Source organism: Phacochoerus africanus, chromosome 1, assembly GCF_016906955.1.
Source record: "Phacochoerus africanus isolate WHEZ1 chromosome 1, ROS_Pafr_v1, whole genome shotgun sequence".
Lineage (NCBI taxonomy): Eukaryota > Metazoa > Chordata > Mammalia > Artiodactyla > Suidae > Phacochoerus > Phacochoerus africanus.
The window spans coordinates 80,989,949-81,014,303 of record NC_062544.1 but is presented as its reverse complement, the minus strand read 5'-3'; the positions used below and the strand labels follow the sequence as shown (position 1 = coordinate 81,014,303).

The 24,355-nt window shown below is 40.1% G+C and overlaps 1 protein-coding gene across 2 annotated transcripts in view; it reads right to left on the bottom strand.

Moving 5' to 3' along the window:
- Positions 1-24,355, bottom strand: part of CPNE4 (copine 4) — a 592,772-nt gene that overhangs the window by 414,469 nt on the left and 153,948 nt on the right. For both annotated transcript variants that reach the window (XM_047768207.1, XM_047768218.1), the window contains exon 2: positions 2,548-2,728. In XM_047768207.1, the coding sequence (XP_047624163.1) occupies positions 2,548-2,727 (180 nt within the window). In that variant the 5' untranslated portion in view covers position 2,728. The remainder of the gene's footprint in view (positions 1-2,547; positions 2,729-24,355) is intronic.

Genomic DNA, 24,355 nt, shown 5'->3' with positions numbered 1-24,355 from the left:
ACTCTCACAAGCCTCTCTGAGCTGGCTTCTACACATTATTGCTCCACCCTAAGCCAAGAAGCAGCTCCCTGTTGTTAACTCTGGGTTCCCTCATAATCCCTATTTAGTTTCTCAACATTCCCAACTTCATTGTTACTTGAACTAATTTATTTCTATTAGCCAAATGGCATGGACTCTGTTCTCTCAACTATATCCTAAGTGTATATTCTTAGGACTATAAAATGTACTAGAGAAGTGTTTCTCAAAGTTCCAAAGTATAAATCAGCCACATCACTAAGTATGCTGAAAGTTGGACTGACCTTATTCTTCAAGAGTAAGACTTTCTAGATGAAGGAAGTAATGAATCCGGTTATAACATGGTACAAGTTTCTCTTCTCACCATACACTGTTAATAAAACATTTGCAGGCTGGTAGCTACGTGTAGTAACTCTGTAGTATAGCATTTGGGAAAAGCAATTTGGCAAATGTGTCAAAACCCCCAAAGCATCCTATCTTTTGTCTCACTAGTCTTACTTTGACAGAATCTCTCCTAGGAATTCATCCAAAAGGAAGGGAAGAGCTTTGTGAACAAAGATATTCACAGCAGCGTTATTTAAAATAGGGTAGTTTTGGAAGCAATTTCAAAGTGAAAAATATGAAAATGATTAAATCCACTTGATGGGATATTATGCAATTTTAAAAATAATAATCATGAATATTATAGTCATACAGAAGAAATAAATACATATAACATATTTTATTACTAAGTAATAAAATCAGGAAAAGAAAATTTATATGCCTGATAAATATCATGCAAGAATATGAATGCCAGAAGAAAAAGACTGGGAAAAATGTACAAAGAATAAATGAATTACATAAAGGGGATCTTATGAGATGAACTCTTTTCCTCTAATTTTTGAAGAGTGACTCTTATAATGTAGGCATTCCAGTTAATTTTGTTAAATAAAAAATAAAAGACAACAAAGCCCACCAAAGTCAGGGAGAATATTTAAAAGGAAAAAAAGAAAAAGACCTTACACATTAAGACACCTATGAATGCTGTTTTATTCTTAAAATATAAGCCCTGGACAGGTTGGAAATGAAATGAAGATCCCCATCTGTCATTCATTCCTCCATTCTGGTTATGTTGCCTTCTCGCCTGAAATTTCATCTGCTCACCAATTTCTACCAAAACTACCTTTCAGAGAAGTGGCTTTTATCTCATATATACAAATAAGTAAATGTGCTACCTGTGAGGTCTTCTGAGCCATCTTCCTACTATGGAGGGAAGACTTTTCCCCCTAAAGGAGCACCTTTCAGCTCCTTGCAAAGTAATGGGGGGAGGACTGAAGTCTATCCTCTGGCATACAAACCAGGTATTTGTCCACACTTGCTCTACTTGGCATGGATTCAACCCCTCACCCAAATTTGACTGGGCTTCTGGTTCCCTTAGAGATGATAACAACTACTTCCTCCACTCTACCCTCTATCCATTCCTCACCTGCTATTCACCTGAGACCAGGATTTTTAAAAACATTGCTCACTTAGACCAGGTACCTAGAACCAAAAAAGGAAAAAAAAGAAAACAACAACATAGCCTATTCTTTAAAACCACTCCTCATCCAAACAAACAAAACATATCTGCAGAATTCAACCTGTAATATTGCCCTTTTTCCAAGATGCTATTAGCAAACGAGGTCCAAGAGAGACCCAGCATCTGATTTCCTGCCTCAAGGGCATAAGTTTATTTCCACTTTTCCCTTCCCTACTCCTACTACCACATCATCATACATAACCATGACCATGTAATTACAAAGCCTCTGGTTCTCAACTCATGGAAACACTAGCCACAAGTAAGCACTGCCATTCACCTGAGATCAGATCTTTACAAATATTGCTCACTTAGACCAGCTACCTAGAACCAAAAAAGAAAACAACAACAACAACAACATAGCCTATACTTTAAAACCACTCTTCATCCAAACAAACAAATCCAGCTGCAGAATTCAACCTACAATATTGACACACAAACCAGCAAAGACCACACCAATGGCCATTCTAAGTATAAATTAGCAATGAAGAGCTCAGACCCTGGAGCTTGAGTAGAAGATATGAGATTTTCCATTTACAGACTAAATGATTCTGGGCAAATCCTAACCTTTCTGTTTCCTCATCTGTCTCTGTTTCCTCATAGGAAACTATGTGACTATTGTGAAGATGAAATTAGTTACTTTACCTAAAGCACTTAGAATACTTCCTGAGATTTGATAAGCATCCAATAAAGTTTAGCTAATATTAAGTTCTCGCTTCAGAAAATAAATGCGTGATGTGGTTCCTGTAATGCAGTGCCTATTGCCCATCCCCTATGCCTACAAGCACAGAGATTAAGGGCGAACGTCAAAAGATCCACAGTGTAAAAACATCATGATGCAAGCACAAATATGATCATATTCATTTCTAGAATCTTAACATCTCTCCAAAATAAACCACTTCCAGATGGGAAACACCAAAACATTCCCAAACCACTCCTCCTGCCATACGTCTGTCCATGTCACTGGATATGCCTACCTCGAACCACTGCCCATGGGACTGCATCTTGAGGATGACACAGGGGTCTGGCTTGGAAAGGGCATCTCTGTCGGAAATGCCTTTGCACGCCACACGCAGCTCCACTTTGGTCAGACAGGGGCTGTTGAAGATACCCAGTGTATTGGCAGCCGACTCATAAATGTTGCTCATCTTCTTCATTCTGTTTTAGGGAAGTAAAAGAGGAAAAAAGACATGTCAATCATCACAGTATTTGTCAAAGGAGAAAGCCTTGCATTCACTCTTCAGGAAATTGTTCAATACACAGTTTCAAATACTGAATATATTAAATATCTACCTTTCCAATCCAGGGTCACAGTTTCAGGGAAACAAACAAAATTAAAAAAAAAAAAAAAAAAACCTCCAATGAGTGCTAGAGCACTTGGTAAAGAACACTATTTTTATAGGATTTACATACATTTGCATAATAAAATTTCTAGTCTGTGAAATAATATTAATGAATTAGTGCAACAGACTGCAAACTGTAATCCAGTTCTATATCAAGTGCATAGCTTCGTTTACAGAGTAATTGGTTAATCAATTTAATCATATTCCAAGTTTTTAAGATTCCTCTCAAATCAGCATAGAGAAGGACATGGGCCTACTAAAAAAACAGTACAAATTTCCCTTCCCTAATCCTGGCCCTCTTCCTCAAGACGCTATTAGCAAACAAGGTCCAAGAGAGACCCAGTATCTGATCTCCTGCCTCAAGGGCATAAATTTATTTCTACCTTTCCCTTCCTTCCTGCTACCACAGCATCATATGTAACCATGACCATGTAAGTACGAAGCCTCTGGTTCTCAACCCATGGAAAGAGTAGCCACAAGTAGGCACTGCAAGCCCCGTTACCATCTTTACATGGTCACCTTTCAGTGACAATGTATTATGGAGGTTCATGGCTACAGGGAATCCCGCAGAGCTTATCAATACTCTCTTTTCCTGAAGAGGGCTGGATCTGGAAGGACATCAACACATCCTCTCAGAAGCAAAATCAATAGACTTCTCATGAAATTCTGTTTTTGCATAACCCCTTAGGAGAAATGTGACCCAGCATGGGATTTCCTCACCTATAAAATGTGGATAAATCTATTCCTCTTTCTTCCCTTCCTCCACAAATATTCATTGAGTTTCTCCTTAGCACCCTGTACCATATTAAGTTTGAGAACACCAGACCACCTCTTACACACACACACACACACACACACACACACACACACACACACACACACACAAGCTGGTCTCTCCAAACTTAGCAGCTAGCTCCATGCCAAAGCCAACCTTTCAAATCTGATAATGCCCCTCCCTCATGGCAGATGTCACTGGGAATTTTCTCTCCCAATGCTCCATCACAAGGCTCTCTACTCCTGCTCTCCATTCTTCTTCCCCTTCCCTTCTTCTCTCCTTCTTGCAACTTCCTTCCATATTCCAACTCTCTAGTGTCCTATTTATCTAATTATTGTGTACACAGGTTTTTCCCTATTTATGCCAAAAGGAAATTGTACTGAATGCCAGAAAGTTATACCCTAGAACAGAAGTGGACAAACTGCCCTTTGTGCCTAGTCTGGCTTACCACCTGCTTTGGTACGTAAAAGTTTGATTGGAACACAGGCATGCTCATGCATGTGTGTGACGCCTTACTCTAACTACAGCATTGGGTACTTGCGACAGAGGCTGTATGGCCAGCAAAGCCTGAAATACTCTCTGGCCTCTTCAGAATATGTTTCCTAACCTCTTCTATAAAATACCAGGTAAGGGAATTTGCAGTTAGGAGGAGTTAGGATTCTGTTTCAATATGTGTTGTGGGATTAGTTTAAGGGTGACAGTTGCTCTGTATTCTATTGTGATGAATACTAACAGGGACATTGGGACATTTGCTTTTTTACAGGAGAAAATCCAAGCTCAGAGAGGACTGGCACCTTGCCCATGTCACATAGTTATTCTATCAGCAGAGCTGAGACTGGAATGCTAGTTTTCTTTTAGCCCACACTATTTTTGCCATATATAAAGTCTTTGGCTGGAGAATTGCTTGAATCTACCAAGTAATAGTGGATATGATAATATCCTTGATTTATTGCAACCTCCATACAGAATCATTCTATTTTTAAATAAATTTTATTCATATATAGAAAATGTACAAATCATAAATGATGGTTTCCTTTACTTTTACAGATTGTGAACAGAACAATTATTAGAGCAACACAGAAGGCAGAGCAGATATGATCTGCAATTTATAAAAAAGTGAAGGGGAAGAAGGAATGAACTAGCAGGAAGATGGCTTTGTATCACACCATGTTGGGAATAATGTTGTGAACTGTCTATCAACTTTTTGATAAGAACTGCATGTCCTTCAATTGCTGCCCTCCTGAATTCTGCTTTCCTGAAGCATTGACTGGCTCCTTGGATGCACACTGCTTTTCTGTGTTCTGCATGGACTCTGCTATCTCTGGGAAGCACTGCTCTCCTAACCGGCTCTATCCTTTTGGCTCAAAGCCATGTTCGTCCTCCTTTCTGTCTGTCTGTCTATCAGTCTCCCCTCCCCCCCCCATTTCTTTAAGACTACTTTTTAAGAGCAGTTTTAGGTTCACAGCAAAATTGAAAGAATGTTCAGAGATAGCCCATATGACACTTTCCCCCAAACAGGCATATCCTTCTTCATTACATTTGTTATAATCACTGAACCTCCACTGACACATTATCATCACCCCAAGTCCACAGTTTACATCAGGGTTCATTCTTAGGGTTTCCATGGTTTAGACAAATGTATAATGACATGTATCCTCAATTATAGCACCATACCGAGCAGTTTAACCATCCTAAAAATCCTCTGTTCTCTGCCTATTCATCTCCCCCTAACTCCTGGAAGCCACTGATCTTTTTGCTGTCTCCATAGTTTTGTCTTTTTCAGAATGTCATAGAGTTGGACTCGTACAGTGTGGAGCCTTTTCGGGCTGGCTCCTTTCATCCAGGATCACTGACTCCTTTCTGTAGAACACAAGCTTGGCTAGAGATTGGAACATCTGCTCTAATTCCAAGTCTTGACTGAGGGATGTAATGGAAAAAAGAATGTAAAAGGAAATGCACAGTTCCTTCCAGGGTCAAATCCTGCCTCTTTCACTCACTATATAACATTGAGCAGGATTCCTAAACTCTCCATTGTATTATCTACCTTGAAGAGTTGCTCTGAAGGGGAGATGAGATAATATATGTAAAAGGATTAGTGCAATGCCAGGTATACAGTAGATGCTCCCAAAATGGAGTTATTATTACTGAAATCTGACTGCTCTCAAGATTAAATGAATCATTATCCCACTGCCAACAAGAACTGTGAGATTTTCTGCTATTTCTATAGGATTTCAGTTTAATTGACCCCTTAAATGCATTTGGTCTTTGCAGCCCACATAGTCTGGGCATAAGACCTTCCACCTAAAAGCACACGGCCGGCTGGCTAACCCCTCACATCAGTAGTCTGAGGATTCATACACATGAGCACACAACTCTTGCATGTTTGGAAAGCAGATAGTAAAACATAGGAGACAATCTGATCACATAGGAAAAAAGCAGTCCAAAGAAATTTAAAACTATTAGGAAAGCCTTTTGAAATATGGATGTATGCCATAACCATGAATGGTATATCATAAACTATACATGTATGTAGTACTCTGAGATATCAGTTGGTAGTAAATTTAAATCATTTCTAAACAAGTGAACTGGGGGCACATGTTCAGAGACTTCTTTTTAACCAACAAAAATTTTATAGATCATTCTGTTTTCCTTCGTTTTTTTTCTTTCTCAATGAATTTATTACATTTACAGTTGTACAATGATCATCACAATCCAGTTTTATAGTATTTGCATCCCACACAACCAGCGAAACCCACTACCCACTTTGGAAATCATAAGTTTTCAATGTCTGTGAATCAGTATCTATTCTGCAAAGAAGTTCAGTCTGTCCTTTATTCAGATTCCAAATGTCAGTGAAAGCATTTAATGTTGGTGTCTCATTGTATGGATGACTTCACTTAGCATGAAAATTTCTAGGTCCATCATGTAGCTAAAAATGCCGTAATTTCTTTCTTTTTAATGGCCGAGTAATATTCCATTGTGTATATGTACCACTTCTTGATCCACGCCTCTGTTGATGGACATTTAGGCTGTTTCCATGTCTTGGCTATTGCATAGGGTGCTGCAATGAACATTGGAGTACACGTATCCTTTTGACTCATGGTTTTCTCTGAATAAATTCCCAGGAGTGGGACTGCTGGATCAAAGGGTAGTTCTATTTTTACTTTTCTGAGGAATCTCTAAACTGTTTTCCACAGTGGTTGCACCAACTGACAATCCCACCAACAGTGGAATAGGATGCCTTTTTCTCCACACCCTCTCCAGCATTTATAATTTGTAGGCTTTTTGATGATGGCCATTCTGGCCGGTGTAAAGTGGTATCTCAGAGTGGTTTTGATCTGCATTTCTCTAATAATGAGTGATGTTGAACATCTTTTCTTGTGTTTTTGGCCATCTGTATGTCTTCTTTGGAGAACTGTCTGCTTAGATCTTCTGCCCATTTTGTGATGGGGTTATTTATTTTTTTGGTATTGAGCTTCAGGAGGGGTTCATAAAATTTGGACATTAATCCCTTGTCAGTTGATTCATTTGCAAAGATTTTCTCCCATTCTGTGGGTTGTTTTTTCGATTTGTTTAGGATTTCCTTTGCTGTGCAGAAACTTTTCGGTTTAATTAAGTCCCTTTTGTTTATTTTTGTTTTTACTGTCATTATTACTCTAAGAGGTGGATCTGAGAAGATGTTGCTGTTGCTTATGTCGGAGAGTGTTTGGCCTATGTTTTCCTCTAAGAGTTTTATAATTATCTGGTCTTATATCTAGGTCTTTAATCCATTTTGAGTTTATTTTTGTGTATAGTGTTAGGGAGGGTTCTAATTTCATTCTTTTACACGTAGCTGTCCAGTTTTCCCAGCACCACTTATTGAAGGGGCTGTCGTTTCTCCATTGTATATTCTTGGCTCCTTTGTCATAGATTAGTTGACTGTAGGTGCGTCGGTTGAATTCTGGGCTTTTTATCCCGTTCCACTGATCTGTATTTCTGTCTTTGTGCCAGTACCATACGGTTTTGATGATTGTTGCTTTGTAGTATAGTCTGAAGGCAGGGAGCCTGATTCCTCCAGATCCGTTTTTCTTTTTCAGGATGGCTTTGGCTCTTCTGGGTCTTCTGTGCTTCCAAACAAACTTTAAAATATTTTGTTCGAGTTCTGTGACGAATATCCTTGGGAATTTGACAGGGATTGCACTGAATTTGTAGGTTCCCTTGGGTAGTATAGTCATTTTGATAATATTGATTCTTCCAATCCAAGAGCATGGTATGTCTTTCCATCTGTTTTTGTCATCTTTGATTTCTTTCATCAGTGTCTTACAGTTTTCAGAACACTGGTCTTTTGTCTTGTTAGGTAGGTTTATTCATTCTTTTAGGCAATGGCAAACACTTGGAGCATTTAGGGATGGGGAAATAGACATGATGAAATAATCACTCAATAAAACCAATCTACAGCCAATATGATGGTTGCAGTAGAGGAGAAAGTTTGTAATTGTCTAAGGCTGTTATGCTGGTCCTTATTTATTCCTCATTTTCCCATTGTTTTCCCCTCCTTCTCCTAAATGCCAGCTCATTGTTGGCTAGCTTCCTATTGCTGTGGTCTGAATGTTTGTTTCCACCACAAAATTCATATGTAGAAAACACCTGAAGCTGGTGATATTAGGAAGTGGAGCCTTTGGGATGTTATGAGATCATGAAGGTGGAACCATCATGAACAGCATTCGTGCTCTTATAAAAGAGACTCCACAGAGCTCCCTCTCTTGCTAGGTAAGGACAAAGAGTGGGAAGAGGGCCCTCATCCATGCTGTCCCTCTAATCTTGGGGTGTCTAGCCTACAGAACTCTGAGCAGTGGCCAAGTCCCTACATGACAAATCCTTCTCCAAGACTTTAACTCTCAATTTGTGCTTTGGGAATATGTTTTCTTCCATTGCTCCTTCAGGCTTACTATAATAAGGAAGAAAATTTGCATTCTATTACATGTTAATCACTAAAGGAATGTTGCCAATCAGCTTAAATTATACATAACGGCTCATTTCCAGGAACTCTGCCCCCCAAGTCACGAGCATTAAACTAAAATACCTTTTATCAGCTCACAGGAAATATCCTGACCAGGCCCACCTGTGAATGACTGCAGAGAAGAAGAAATTAACACATCTTTGGAGGCTGACAGGAACCAGAAAATGTGTGACTTAATACCCCCCTCCCTTTAGTATAAAAGAAGATGGAATTCTAACTCTGGTAAGACGATACTTTGGGAAATGAATGCACCATCTTCTTGGTCTGCTGGCTTTCCAAATAAAATCATTCCTCCTTTTCCAAACAACTTGTCTCTCAATTTATCAGCCAGTTGTGTGGCAACAAGTACAACCTTGGACTCAGTAATATTACAGGTCATAACAGTTTCCTGCAAGTCTTCGGGTGGCCACCCTAGAAGTAGAGCCTGAAACAACCATTCAAATGCACCTGATGACTATTGAGCAGAGGATAGAAAAGAAGTGAAGAGAGGTGATGGTCTCAGCAGGCCCAATTCAATATAGTCCAAAGAAAATCACCAGAGCATGAACTATAATACTAAGATTTATCCCACCTCCAGGAAAGGGGTCTAGTCTCTTACAGCCCCATGTCAGTCAGTCAAGCTAGGGTTGAGGGGGCTTAACGTCTTGGTTTTGGTCTCTTCCTCCATTTACTGAGCAATAAGTGCAGCCTCCAGAAAAAAAGGCAGTCGTGAACTTTTCACAGCCAATGCTCAAATCCACTGGGTACTAACTTGATAAAGGGGATCTGGGCAGAATAACAACAAGGTATATTTCATTACAGTGGTTAGTCTCCTTTAGGTCAGGGACTATTTCTTATACTTGATTGCATCCCCAGTAGTGTTAATCTTGATAATATTTGTAGATTGGTGATGAGACCACCATAAACCCTGACTTTGGAAGGGAGAGAGTATAGGACATGTCTATGCACAAATGAAAAACCTAACCAGATGGACACATTGGGGAAGATGAATTCCTCTGGCTGCCCAGAGGTAGCAGCAGCAGTGACCTTGACTTTGGAGGTCGTGTACAGGACAGTGTAGTCAGACGATTTGGCCTGGGCCATTCTGAAGCTCACTGCTGAAAGGTGATCACAAAATATGGCTCTGTCAACCAGTGATCAGCGACCTCCAGCCCCAGATATATGGAGTAAACAAGTCATTTCACACTCTGTTAGAGAACAGGATTAATACGACCAGATTATCAATAGATTGTCCATGGCCTATTTAAATCCTCTTTGTTACCTTCCATACAATACCCTGGTTTTACAGAAACTAATGTCTGCTGAGAATTATTTTAATGAAAGCTGACTTTTGGACAATTTTAGAAGCAAAAATTGTCTTTTCACTCAAATAATTTAAGTTATAAAAAACTACCCCTTTAGCACATCCACACACTCTAATATAACAAACTGATCCTGAAACTTAATTAGTTTCTGAATGAGTTGCAAACAATGCCAAGACAATAGAGAGCTCAAGAGGGAACAGAATCAGTTCACAGGGGAAGCAGACATGCAGAGCTTGTCTTAAAGCAATGTTAAGGGTAAGTGTATAATCTCTGTTCTGATGGCTTTGGCATCATTTGGCCTTTTTAAACATCACAGCACATCCAGGGAAGGCTGCTGGGCTGGATGTCTCTATCACACAAAATCTGCATTTCAATACAAGAAATATCATGGGGCCCTGCTCTGTACCTGGTGCTGCAGTGGCTCCCAGAGGCCCTGAGCAGCACATACTCAACTATGGAGAGACCAGGTTCTATTCCCCCAATTTGTCAAGTTTCCTTCTATTCAATGTTCCCTGATCTGCTCCTAGATCAAAAGTAATTCTAAGAGTTCCCATTGTGGCTAAATGGTTCCCATTGTGGCTAAGTGGTGACTAGAATCCATGAGGACATGGGTTTGATACCTGGCCTTGCTCAGTGGGTCAAGGATCTGGTGTTGCTCTGAGTTGTGGTGTAGGTTGCAGATGCGGCTAAGATCCCATGTTGCCATGGCTCTGCACAGGTCAGTGGATACAGCTCTGACTGGAACCCTAGCCTGGGAACCTCCATATGCCACAGGTGCAGCCCCCCCCCAAAAAAAAGACAAAAAAAGTAAATCTGCTCTTACGTGGCAAGCATGATGCTGAACACTATAGTGAGTCAGCCCATTTCCTAAATGTTTACATGCTGGAGCAATACTTCTCAGGCTGTGCATGATCACAAACCACATAAGGAGTCTGTTAAGGTGTGGTTCTTTCTTCAAGGGTGGGGGGGTAGGGCCTGAGACTGTGCTCACAGATGTCAGTGATCCTGCTGCCTGTGGACCACACATTCGGGGTCAACGTGGTTGAATACAAACAAAACATTTGTAAAACAAAGCAAACTGCCCTAGAGGTTGTTCATCTGAGGATCAGACACTTACACATGAGATGCTGGTGATACAGAAGACAAGAGTATGGATTCAGGAACAGAATATTTAGTTTGCTCTGCTGGTCCCTATGTGTGATGCTGGGTGATGTATTCGAATACTCTGTGCCTCTGTTTTATCATGTGTGAAGTGGGAATAATAATAATAGCTCCTACATTATAGAGTTATCTTGACAATTAAATGAATTAACCCTCATAGAATCCTCAGAAGGATAATGAAAAGGGTTACTGTCGTTTCAAAAAATGACCCCACAGGAGTTCCTGGTGAGGCACAGTGGGTTATGAATCCAACTTCAGTGGCTCATGCTGCTACAGAGGCATGCGTTCAATCCACGGCCCAGCACAGTGGTTTAAAGGATCCGGCATTGCTGCAGCAGCAGTTTAGGTGGCAACTACAGCTTCAATTCAATCCATGGTCCAGGAACTTTCATATGCTCTGGGTGTGGCCATAAAAAGAAAAAAAAACTGACATCACTGAGTTCATGTAACATTTCTCAAGCTCTTATACATCTGCCAAGCACTTGACATTCATTCACAAGGAGAATTATTAACAAAATTAGCCCCTCAGGATAATATTATATTAGGTCCTGTCAAGATGCTTGTTTCACAAGAACAGAACTGCTTAGAGAAGTGAAACAATAAAGCAGCCAAGTGTGATAAACAATGCTTTGTACCCCAAACTCTAGGTCTAGAATTTAGGGCTTACACCACTCTGCTCCACTTGCCTCCCTGTGGTATAGCAGCTTAATACAAGTCTCAACAGAAAAGAGAACCCTTCTATACTATTGATGGAAACATAAATTTGTAAAGGCACTATGGAGAAGAGTATGGACATTCCTAAAAATAACTTAAAAGAGAACCACCACGTGATCCCAGTAATTCCACTCTTGGGCATATATTTGGACAAAACTATAATTTGAAAAGCTACATTTACACCTATGATAATAGCAGCACTATTCACAATGGCCAAAACATAGAAGCAACCTAAACATCCATCAACAAAGGAATAAAGATGTAGTATGGAGGATTCAGAGAAGATGATGGAGTAGTAGGATGTGAGGCTCACCTACTAATAAAAATATGTCACAAAACATCTACATATGGAACAATTCACACAGAATATTTGCTAAATGCTGGCAAAAGACCTCAGGATACTGATAGAGCAAGAAAATCATCAACAAACCAGATAGGTCAAGGGCTTAATCTTTAAAATATACAAGCAACATATACAACTCAACAACAAAAAAGCCAACAACCCAATGGAAAAATGAGCAAAAGACCTGAATAGACATTTCTCCAGGAAGATATACAGATGGCCCACAAGCACATGAAAAAATGCTCAACATCTCTAATTATTAGAGAAATGCAAATCAGAACTACCACGAGATACCACCTCACACCAGTTAGAATGGCGTCATTAATAAGTCCACAAATAACAAATGCTAGAGGGGGTGTGGAGAAAAGGGACCCATCCTGCACTGTTGGTGGGAATGTAAGCTGGTATAACCACTATGAGAAGAGTATGGAGGTACCTTAGAAATCTATACATAAAACTACCAAATGACCCAGAAATCCCACTCTTAGGCATATATCTGGGCAAAACATTCCTTGAAAAAGACACATGCACCCGCATGTTCATTGCAGCACTATTCACAATAGCCAACCCAAATGCCCATCAACAGATGATTGGATTAGGAAGATGTGGTATATAAACACAATGGAATACTATGCAGCCATGAAAACGAACAAAATAATGCCATTTGCAGCAACATGGATGGAACTAAAGACTCTAATACTGAGTGAAGTAACTCAGAAGGAGAACGACAAATACCATATGATATCACTTATATCTGGTGTCTAATATATGGCACCAAGGAACCTTGCCACGGAAAAGAAAATCATGGACTTGTGGAATAGACCTGTGGTTGCCAAGAGGGAGGGGAGGGAGTAGGGTGGATTGGGAGCTTGGGGTTAATAGAGGCAAACTATTGCCTTTGTAATGGATTAGCAATGAGATCCTGCTGTGTAGCACTGGGAACTATGTCTAGTTACTTATGATGGAGCATGATAATGTGAGGAAAAAAAAATGTATACATGTATGTGTAACTGGGTCACCATGCTGTACAGCATAAAAGAAATTGTATTGAGAAAATAAGAATTAAAAAAAAAAGAAACCAGTTAGAAAAATAGAAAGAAGAAAAAAAGAAAAGAGAGAAAATGAGAAAGGAAGCGGGGTGGGACCTGAACCCCTAGGAGACTGCTTGAAAGAGGAAAAGCACCTGCACCCTGGGAAATCACCCCATCAGTTAGGAGATTAGTGAGGACAGGGGAGGAACATTAGAGTAATGGAGAAGAACACAGAAATTGGTGTGAAGCAGTTTAAAAGTGGAACAGTCCTCAACAAACAATCAAGGCTAGCACTCTGCACTTCCGAAGCATATGCTGGTAAAGGCAGGGGCTGGGAACCAAAACTTCATCTTTGGAAATCAGACTCAGAGAGAGCTGGGACTACCTACTTTGGAAAAAACTGGAGCTGGCTGCAAGAAAAAAGCCCAAAGAGACTACAGTCTAGGGTGATCACATCTGAGGGTACAAGCTGAGAAAACCCAAGGGGCTTGGAGGCCAAGAACCACCATTACAGCTTTTACCCTGCACTTGGGCTGCAGGACACCATATGCTCCAGCTCCAGTAGCCACTGGGGAGCAGCTGCGGACAGCAACAGCTGGGGAGAAACCCCAGCCCTTAGGGCTACAAAGAATGCTGAGCAGCAGAGGAGGTAGAGTAACCACGGGAAGAGCACAAGCTTAGGCAGCTACAGAGAGCACTCCAGCAAGCAAGCAGCCTGGCAGGGAAGTGACCACCAGGACAGCACACATCTGTGGCTACAGAGACTGCCTTTCAGCAACAGCTAGAGAGTAGTCCCCACAGTTGGGGCTACAGAGAGGGCTCCCAGGAGTGGACAAAAATAGTAAGTGACCATGGAAAGAGTGACTGCACCTGCACCTACAGAGAGCAGTCCTGAAAGCCTACCCAGCAAAGGGAGGTACCAGAGAAGCAGATGCTAGCTTTATCAGCTACAGGAAATGGCCCTGAGAGCTACCTGGTATCAGGTGGGTACACAGATCCACTGCTGCCCATGCTGACTGTAAGAGCAGTCCGAGAACTGTGACCACTGCAGTGGTAATGGATGCCATCCCCAGCAGCCACATGCCCCAAGAGAGGTAGGGTGATATGGCTGCTCCAATCATGTGATCTGGGTAATGTGAGCCACAATCACCATGGAGAACTCTAGCACTGGCCACCAGCTGCCGCATCTCCACAACTATTGTCAAGAGGACCACAAACATAAAAAGTTAGACATTATTAGATGAACAAAGAAATAGCTTTCAGAGAAAGGAACAAAACAGAAACACACACAAACAACTAAATGATGACGAGATAGAAAATCTATCTGAAAAAGTACTCAGGGTGACAATAGTAAAGATGATCCAAGATATTAGAAAAAGAATAGAGGCACAGGCTGAGAAGTTACAAGTAATGTCTAACAAAGAGATAGAAGACTTTAAAACAAAGCAAACTAAGATGAACTGCATAATATCTAAAGTAAAAAAAATACACTCGAAGGAATCAATAGCAGGATAATGGAGGCAGAAGAACAAAGAAGTGAGGTTGAAGAAAGAGAGGTGGAAATCACTGTCACAGAAAATAATAAAGAAAAAAGAATTTAAAAAACTGAGGAGAGTCAGAGACCACTGGGACAACAATAAACATACCAATATTTGCATCATAGGGTTTTCAGAAGAAAAAGAGAAAGGCCCAGAGAAAATATCTGAAGAGATTATAGCTGAAAACTTCCCTAATATGGGATAGGAAACACTCAATTTGAGGAAGCACAGAGAATCCCAATCAGGATAAACCCAAGGCAAATACATACTAATCAAAATGACAAAAATTAAATAAAGGAAAAATATTAACAGCCACAAGGGAAAAGCAAAAAAAATTACATACAAGGGAATCTCCCAAAAGATCACAGCAGATTTTTCATCAGAAACTATGCAAGTCGGAAGGGAGTAGAAAGATATATTTAAGGTGACAAAGGAGAGGAACCTAGAACCAAGAATACACTATCCATCAAGACTCTCATTCAGATTTGATGGAGAGATCAAAAGCTTTTCAGACAAGCAAAAACTAAGAATTCTGCACCTCCAAATAAACTCTACAACAACTATTAAGGAACTTCTCTAAGTAAAAAAGGCCACAATTAGAAACAAGAAAATTACAAGGACAAAGCTCACTGGTAAAGGCAAAGATAAGATAAAAGTAGGAAATCACCCAATAAGAAACATAACATCAAAAACAGCAAGCATGAGGAGAGGACAAATGGAAAATGCTTTTAAAATTAAGAAACCAGCAACCAAAAAAAATACAACCTATAAAGATTGCTATATCAAAATCTAATGGGAACCACAAACCAAAAAACTACAACAGACACACAAGAAAAAGCCAACCAGGGCTAACTAAGATGGCAGAAGGAGTAAGAGGTCCTACTCACCCTCTCCCACATCAAAAAAGACATCTACATGTAAAACAACTTGCACAAAACATCAACTGGAAGCTGCCAGAAGAACTTAAACCTGCAAAAAGGGTAAGAAACTCTTGACAAAACTGTAGAACAAAAGAAAAAAAAAAGAAAGAGAGAAAAGGAATCAGGATGGCACTGGCATTCCAGAGAGGGAACTGTGAAGGAGAAAAGGAACCCACATCCTGGGAAGCCACCTAACCAAAGGAGAGATCACCCGAGCCAGAGGGACCACAAAGTCGCTGAGAAAAGTGCAGAAGCTGGACTGAGGAGGGCAAAGCAGAGTGAGAGCCACACAGATCATCTGAACCACTAGCCCAGACATAACATGCTAAGATGCTCGGGGTGGGGGCTAGGCACTGAGACTAAGAGTCTGGAGGTCAGTTCCTGGGAGAGGGCTGGGGTTGGTGGTGTGGAGACAGCCTAAGGGGATAAGGAGCAGTGCGCCATGGGCGGGGAAGCAGTTTGGTACAGGCTGGGGAGGGGAACACGACAGCAGAGGGAACCCGGGAGACGGTCCAGACCCACAGGAGAGGCAAGGCACCATCACTGAGGAGAGCAAGAGGAAGAGGGGAGGACCACCATAAGAAACTCCTTGCTCCCAAGTGTTCATGTGTGCCTGTGGGCTTGCAGAGGGTCTGGCAGTTCTGGCACTGACTTCCCTGGGCAAGAAGGAGCTTCCTAGTCTGCAGAGGACCAGACAGCTCTGGTGCAGGCTGCCCACAGCATGAAGCCACTTGCTAGTCCACGGCGGACTGGGCATCTCTGGCACAGACCACCCATAGCGTGAAGCTGCTTGCTAGTCCGCAGTGGACTAGGCATCTCTCGCACAGGCTGCCCACAGCATGTAGTCCCTCACTAGTCTTTGGGAGACCAGAGGGCTCTGACTAAGACCGTGCATGGTGAGAAGTCTCTTGCTTGTATACAAGGAACTGGGTGCTTCTTGTGCAGGCTACCCATGGCCAGGCACCTCTAGCGTGGGCTAAGTGCAACACAATACCTACCAAGCACCATATGCTGCTGCTCTCACTCCCCTGGGAACACATCCACCCTGTTGCTGTCACTGAAATGCTGTGGGTGGCACCCAGACACTTGGACACTGTCCCCTCCCAAGACCATACAACTAGGAGCAGGAGGCGGAGCACCTCCTTCGTGGTCTAACTGGGACAGGGGGGTTCTTGCATGGCCTGCAGGTAGTGGGTGCAAACCACCACAGTTATCCCTGACTCTAGAGGTGGGTGTGTCCCACAGCCAAGGGGGATATCTGAACAAAAATCACTTGCAGCCCCAACCAAATAAGAGGGCACCACAGAGAAGGAAATAATAACAAAACACCACCAGTTATGGCACTCGCTCCCCTGGAAGAACACCCGCCTTGCTGCTGCCAGTGCCAAATACTCTGGGCAGCACCCAGATGCTTGATTACTGTCCCTTCTCAGAATCCTACAACTAAGAGCAACTTGTACAGCACATTCTGGGAAGCATCGGGGCGGGGGCGGGGGGAGTTGAACATGATGAGATGCTTCTTGCATGGTTTACAGGAGGATGGAGCAAACTACCGCAGTTCTCTCTGGCTTCAAAGGTGGGAGTGGCCTGGCACTACTAGGGATCTATGAATAGGCATCACCTGCAACCCCAATCACCTCAAGGGCACCACAGAGGAGGACATTGTGAACTCAATGTCTGTCAGCAATTAGGCTAAATATCAAGGAATTAAGCTGACAGAGACAGTAAGGCAGATAACCTTAGAAAGGAACTAGAAAATAAAAGGAGACAAAAAAGATAGAAAACTCATTTGCAGAGATGAAAACTGGGCTAAAGGCAATAAACAGCAGATTGAATAAAGCAGAGAAATGAACCAGTGATATCAAAGATAGATTGGAAATCACCCAATCAGGGCAGCAGACAGAAAACAAAACGAAAAAACATGAAAGCAATATAAGAGATTTATGGCAAAATATTAAGCAGGCCAATCTACATAGGATAGGAATTCCAGAAGGAGAAGAAAAAGAAAAGGCGATTGAAAATACATTTGAAGAAATTATTGCTGAAAATTTTCCAAATCTAAAGAAAAGAGATAACAAGATAGAGGAGGCACAGAGAGCCCAGAACAAGTTGAACTCAAACAGGCTCATGTCAAGGCATATTATAATAAAAATAGCAAAAGTTAAAGACAAGGAGAGGATCCTAAAGGCAGCAAGAAAAAAGTAAGGTGTTAATTATAAGGGAAACCACATAAGGCTATCAGCTGATCTCCCTACAGAAACACTACAGACCAGAAGGGAGCAGCAAGGTATATTTAAAGTGCAGAAAGGAAAAAAAATTGCAACCTAGAATATTCTACCCAGAAAGAATATCATTTAAAATAGAAGGGGAATAAAGAATTTCTTGAACAAACAAAAGGTAAAAGAGTACAGAAATACTAAACCCTTTCTAAAAGAAATTCTGAAAGGGCTCCTTGAAATAATAAATAAATAAATAAATAAATAAAAGAAATAGAATGGAGGAAACCACAGTTGGAAAGCATTCATTTAAATAAGCCAGCATAGAGATCTGAACATGAAGAGGTTAAAAAAAAATTTTAAGACATCAAAATCAGACAATATGGGGAGGGAAAATAAGAAAATATAGATTCTTTTTTAATTTAGAAGAAAATTTAATGATGTATTTGAGCCTATATGGCTAGCAGGCTAAAGCAAGCAGATATAAGAAGGTGTTAATGTACTTAAAAAACAGGGCAACCACAAATCAAAACCGAACATCACATTCACAAAAACTGAAAAGAAAAATACTCAGGCAGAAAATAATTGGAGACCATCCAAACAAAAAAAGAGAAAGGGGAGTTCCCGTCGTGGCGCAGTGGTTAACGAATCCGACTAGGAACCATGAGGTTGCGGGTTCGGTCCCTGCCCTTGCTCAATGGGTTAACGATCCGGCGTTGCTGTGAGCTGTGGTGTAGGTTGCAGATGCGGCTCAGATCCCGCATTGCTGTGGCTCTGGCGTAGGCCGGTGACTACAGCTCCGATTCAACCCCTAGCCTGGGAACCTCCATATGCCGCAGGAGTGGCCCAAGAAATAGTAACAACAACAATAACAACAACAAAAGACAAAAAAAAAAAGAGAGAGAGAGAAAGGAAGAAAAGGGAAACACAGAAACAACAGGAAAACAAGATTTAAAATGGCAATAAATACACATCTATCAATAATCACCTCAACTGTCAATGGATGAATGCTCCAATCAAAAGACACAGAGTGGCAGATAGGATAAAAAAGCAAAAACCTTCAATCTATTGTCTACAAGATTGTCACCTTTGATTTCTTTGATCAGTGTCTTATACTTTTCAGAGTACAGGTCTTTTGTGTCTTTAGGTAGGTTTACTACTAGGTATTTTATTTTTTGGATGCAATGGTAAACACGATGGTTTCCCTAATTTCTCTTTCTGATCTTTTATTGTTAGTGTGTAGAAATGTAGGCAATTGCTGTGTATTAATATTGTATCTTGCTACTTTGCCAAATTTATTGATGAGCTCTAACAGTTTTCTGGTAGGGTCGATAGGATTCTCTAGGTATAGTTACGTCCATCGACAGAGGAGTGGATAACTAACCTATGACAAAAGAAGCAAGAATATATAAAGCTTGTTCAATAAGTGGTGCTGGGAAAACTGGACAGCCACATGGAAAAGAATGAAATTAGAACACTCCCTAACACTATACACAAAAATAAACTCAAAATGGATTAAAGACCTAGATATAAGACCAGACACTATAAAACTCTTAGAGGAAAACATAGGCCAAACACTCTCCAGCATAAATGACAGCAACATCTTCTCAGATCCACCTCTTACAGAATTGACAATAAAAACAAAAATAAACAAATGGGACCTAATTAAATTAAAAGTTTCTGCACAGCAAAGGAGACCCTAAACAAATCAAAAAAACAACCCACAGAATGGGAGAAAATCTTTGCAAGTGATTCAACTGACGAGGGATTAATCCCCCAAATTTATAAACACCTTCTGCAGCTGCATACCAAAAAATCAAAAAACCCCATCAAAAAAATGAACAGAAGATCTAAATGGACACTTCTCCAAAGAAGACATACAGATGGCCAAAAAACACAAGAAAAGATGTTCAACATCACTCATTATTACAGCAATGCAAATCAAAACCACTCTGAGGTACCACCTCACACAAGCCAGAATGGCCATCATCAAAAAGTCTACAAACAAAAAGTGCTGGAGAGAGTGTGGAAAAAAAAACTATTACACTGTTGGTGGCATTGTCAGTTGGTGCAACTACTGTGGAAAACAGTATGGAGATTCCTCGGAAACTAAAAATAGAACTACCATTAGATCCAGCAACCCCATTCCTGGGCATCTATCCAGAGAAAACCATGACTCCAAAAGACACATGTTCTCCGATGTTCTTTGCAGAAATATTTTCAATAGCCAAGACATAGAAACAACCTAAGTGTCCATCGCTAGAGGAGTGGATCAAGAAGAAGTGGTACATATACACAATGGAATATTACTCTGCCATTAAAAGGAAAAAATAACGGCATTTTTAGCAATATGATGGACCTAGAAATTATCATGCTAATTGAAGTCAGCCATACAATGAGACACCAACATCAAATGCTTTCACTGACATGTGGAATCTGAAAAAAGGACAGACTGAACTTCTTTGCAGAACGGATGCTGACTCATAGACATTGAAAAACTCATGGTCTCTGGAGGAGACAGTTTGGGGGATGGGGGGATGTGCTTGGGTTGTGGGATGGAAATCCTGTGAAATTGGATTGTTATGATCATTATACAACTACAGATGTGATAAATTCATTTGAGTAATAAAAAAGGTAAAAATAAATAAATAAAATAAAAAGAAAGATGTGGTACACATACACAATGGAATATTACTCAGCCATTAAAAGGAAAAAAATAACGGCATTTTTAGCAACATGGATGGACCTAGAAATTATCATGCTAAGTGAAGGCAGTCAGACAATGAGACACCAACATCTAATGCTATCACTTACCTGTGGAATCTGAAAAAAGGACACAATGAACATCTTTGCACAACAGATACTGACTCATAGACTTTGAAAAACTTATGGTTTCCCATGGAGAGAGGTTGAGGGGTGGGGAGATGCACTGGGGGTTTGGGATGGAAATGCTATAAAATTGTGTTGTGATGATCACTGTACAACTATAAATATAATAACTTCATTGAGTAATATTTTTAAAAAAAGAGAAGACGTCATCAAAGTACTGAAAGAGAACGTAGGCAAAACATTCTCTTACATCAACCTTACAAACATTTTCTCAGGTTGGTGTCCCAAAACAGCAGAAATAAAAGCAAAAATAAACCAATGGGACCTAATCAAACTGACAAGCTTTTGCACAGCAAAGGAAACCAAAAAGAAAACAAAAAGACAAATTTCAGAATGGGAGAAAATAGTGTCAATTGATGCAACTGACAAGGGATTAATCTCTAAAATATACAAGCAACTTATACAACTCAGCAGCAAAAAAGCCAACAGCCCAATGGAAAAATGGGCAAAAGACCTGACTAGACCATTCTCCAAAGAAGATATACAAATGGCCAACAAGCACATGAAAAAATGCTCAACATATCTGATTATGAGAGAAACGCAAATCCAAACTACTGTGAGGTTCCACCTCACACCAGTCAGAATGGCCATCGTTAATAAGTCCACAAATAACAAATGTGGAGAGGGTGTGGAGAAAAGAGACTCCTCCTGCACTGTTGGTGGGAATGTTAGCTGGTACACCCACTATGGAGAACAGTATGCAGGTTACTTAGCAAACTATACAATGAACTACAATATGGCCCAGAAATCCCACTCTTGAGCATGTATCCAGAAAAAACTTTCCTTGAAAAAGACACATGCACCTGCATGTTCACTGCAGCACTATTCACAATAGACAAGATATGGAAATGAACCAAATATCCATCGACAGATGATTGGATTAGGAAGATGTGGTATATATACACAATGGAATACTACTCAGCCATAAAAAAGGAAAAATAATGCCACTTGCAGCAACACGAAATGGAACTAGAGACTCACATACTGAGTGAAGTGAGTCAGAAAGAGAAAGACAAATACCATATGATATCACTTATAACTGGAATCTAATATACGGCACAAACGAACCTTTCCACGGAAAATAAAATCATGGACTTGGAGATAATAACTTTTGTGGTTGCCAAGGGGAAGGTGGAGGGAGTGGGATGGACTGGAAGTCTGGGATTAATAGATGCAGACTGTGGCCTTTGCAACAGATGGGCAATGAGAGTCTGATGTAAAGCCCTGGTAAATAACTATGTCTAAGCAGGTCAAATGCTGTACTGTAATAAATTGGCAGAACACTGTATGTGTAAGCAGGTCAAATGCTGTACAGTAAAAAACTGACAGAACCCTGTAAACCAGCAATAACAAAGAAAAAATTTTTGAGAAAAAATCAAACACTGTATATTTTGCAGAAAATAAACTATATGTATAAGAATGGGAGAAAATGGAAAGGATTAATACTAAATGTTAACTATGTTTATAACTAGGAGTGTGGTTTCAATTCTCCTCATTATCTCTTTTTATATTTCCCAAGTTGTGACATAATGAATTTATATTAGTTTTTAATTGGAGGGAGGACTTAGCAAGTGTAATAAGAAATAAAGATATCAAGAAAGAAAAAAAAAGCAAACCAAACATAAACAGTGAAGTTAGTCAGCAAATCACAAGAGAAGACAACAAAAGAAGGGGTGGGGAAGACCTAAAATAATTGAGAAAAATGGCAATAAGTACTTTTTATCCATAATTGCATTGAATATAAATGGATTAAATGCTCCACAAAAGACATGGTCTGGCTGAGTAGATACAAAAACAAGACCCATGTATAGTGTGTTTACAAGAGACCCGCTTCAGAACTAAAGACACATACAGATTGAAATCCAGGTGATATAAGAATATATTACATGCACATGGAAATCAAAGGAAGGTGGGAGTAGCAATACTCACAGTAGACAAAATATATTCTAAAATAAAGAAGGTCACAAGGGACAAACAAAGACACTACCTAATGATCAAAGGATCAATCCAAGAAGAAGATATAACAATAAATATGCACCCAGCATCGAAGCACCATAATATACACAGCAATTTCTTACAGCCATAAAAGGAGAAATTGACAGTAATAGAATAATAGTGGGGGACTTTAACACCCCACTTACATAAATGGACAGAGAATCCAGATAGAAAATCAACAAGGAAGCACAGGCCTTAAATGACACACTAGACTAGATAGATGTAACTGATATTTGTAGAACATCCCATCCCAAAGCAGCAGAATACACATTCTTCTTAAGTGCAGATGGGACATTCTCCAGGAGATATCACATCTTGGCCAAAGGTCAAGCCTTGGCAAATTTAAAGAAAAACTGAAATTATTTCAACACTTTCTCTGACCACAATGCTATGAGACTAGCAATCAACCATGAAAAAAAAAAAAAAAGGCAGCAAAAAACACAAACTCCTAGAAGCTAAATTACATGCTACTAAGCACCCAATGGATCAATGAAAAAATCAAAATATTCTTGGAAAAATGACAACAAAGATAAAACTATCCAAAAGCTATGGGACACAGCAAAAGCAGTTCTGAGAGGGAAGTTTATAGCAATACAACCTTATCTAGGAATCTAGAAATATCTAAAATAAATGACCTAACCGTACACCTAAAACAAGTAGAGAAGGAAGACCAAAGCCTGAAATTAATAGAAGAAAAGAAATTATAAAGATCAGAATAGAGGAGTTCCCATCGTGGCTCAGTGGTTACCGAATCTGAGTGGGAACCATGAGGTTGTGGGTTCGATCCTGGCCTTGCTCAGTGGGTTAAGGATCCAGCGTTGCCATGAGCTGTGGTGTAGGTTGCAGACACGGCATGGATCCTGCTTTGCTGTGACACTGGCATAGGCTGGTGGCTACAGCTCAGATTTGACCCCTAGCCTGGGAACTTCCATGTCTCATGGGAGCAGCCCTAGAAATGGCAAGAAGACCAAAAAAAAAAAATTAGAGTAGAAATAAATGAAATATGAAGAAACACAGGAGAATACCAATGAAATCAAAAGCTGGTATTTGAAAAGATCAAAAAAATTCATAATCCTTTAGCCAGACTCATCAATAAAAAAGGGAGAACATGCAAATCAATAAAATTAGAAATGATAAAAGAGAAGTTGAAACTGACACCACAGAAATACAAAGGATCATGAGTGTACTATAAGCAACTATATACCAATAAAATGGGCAACCTGGAAGAAATGGACAGATTCTGACAAAGATACATCTTCCAAGCCTGAACCAAGAAGAAATAGAAAATATGAGTAGAGCAGTACTAAAATTCAAAATGTGATTTAAAAGTTACCAAAAATCAAAAGTCCAGGACTGAATGGCTTCATAGGTGAATTCTATTACACATTTACAAAAGAGTTTACACCTATCTATTGATGCTATTCCAAAAAATTATATAGGAAGGAACATTTCCAAGCTCCTTCTATGAGGGCACCATTATCCTGACACCAAATGAGACAAATATAGCAACAACAACAACAAAAAGAAAAATTACAGGCCAATATCACTGATGAATGA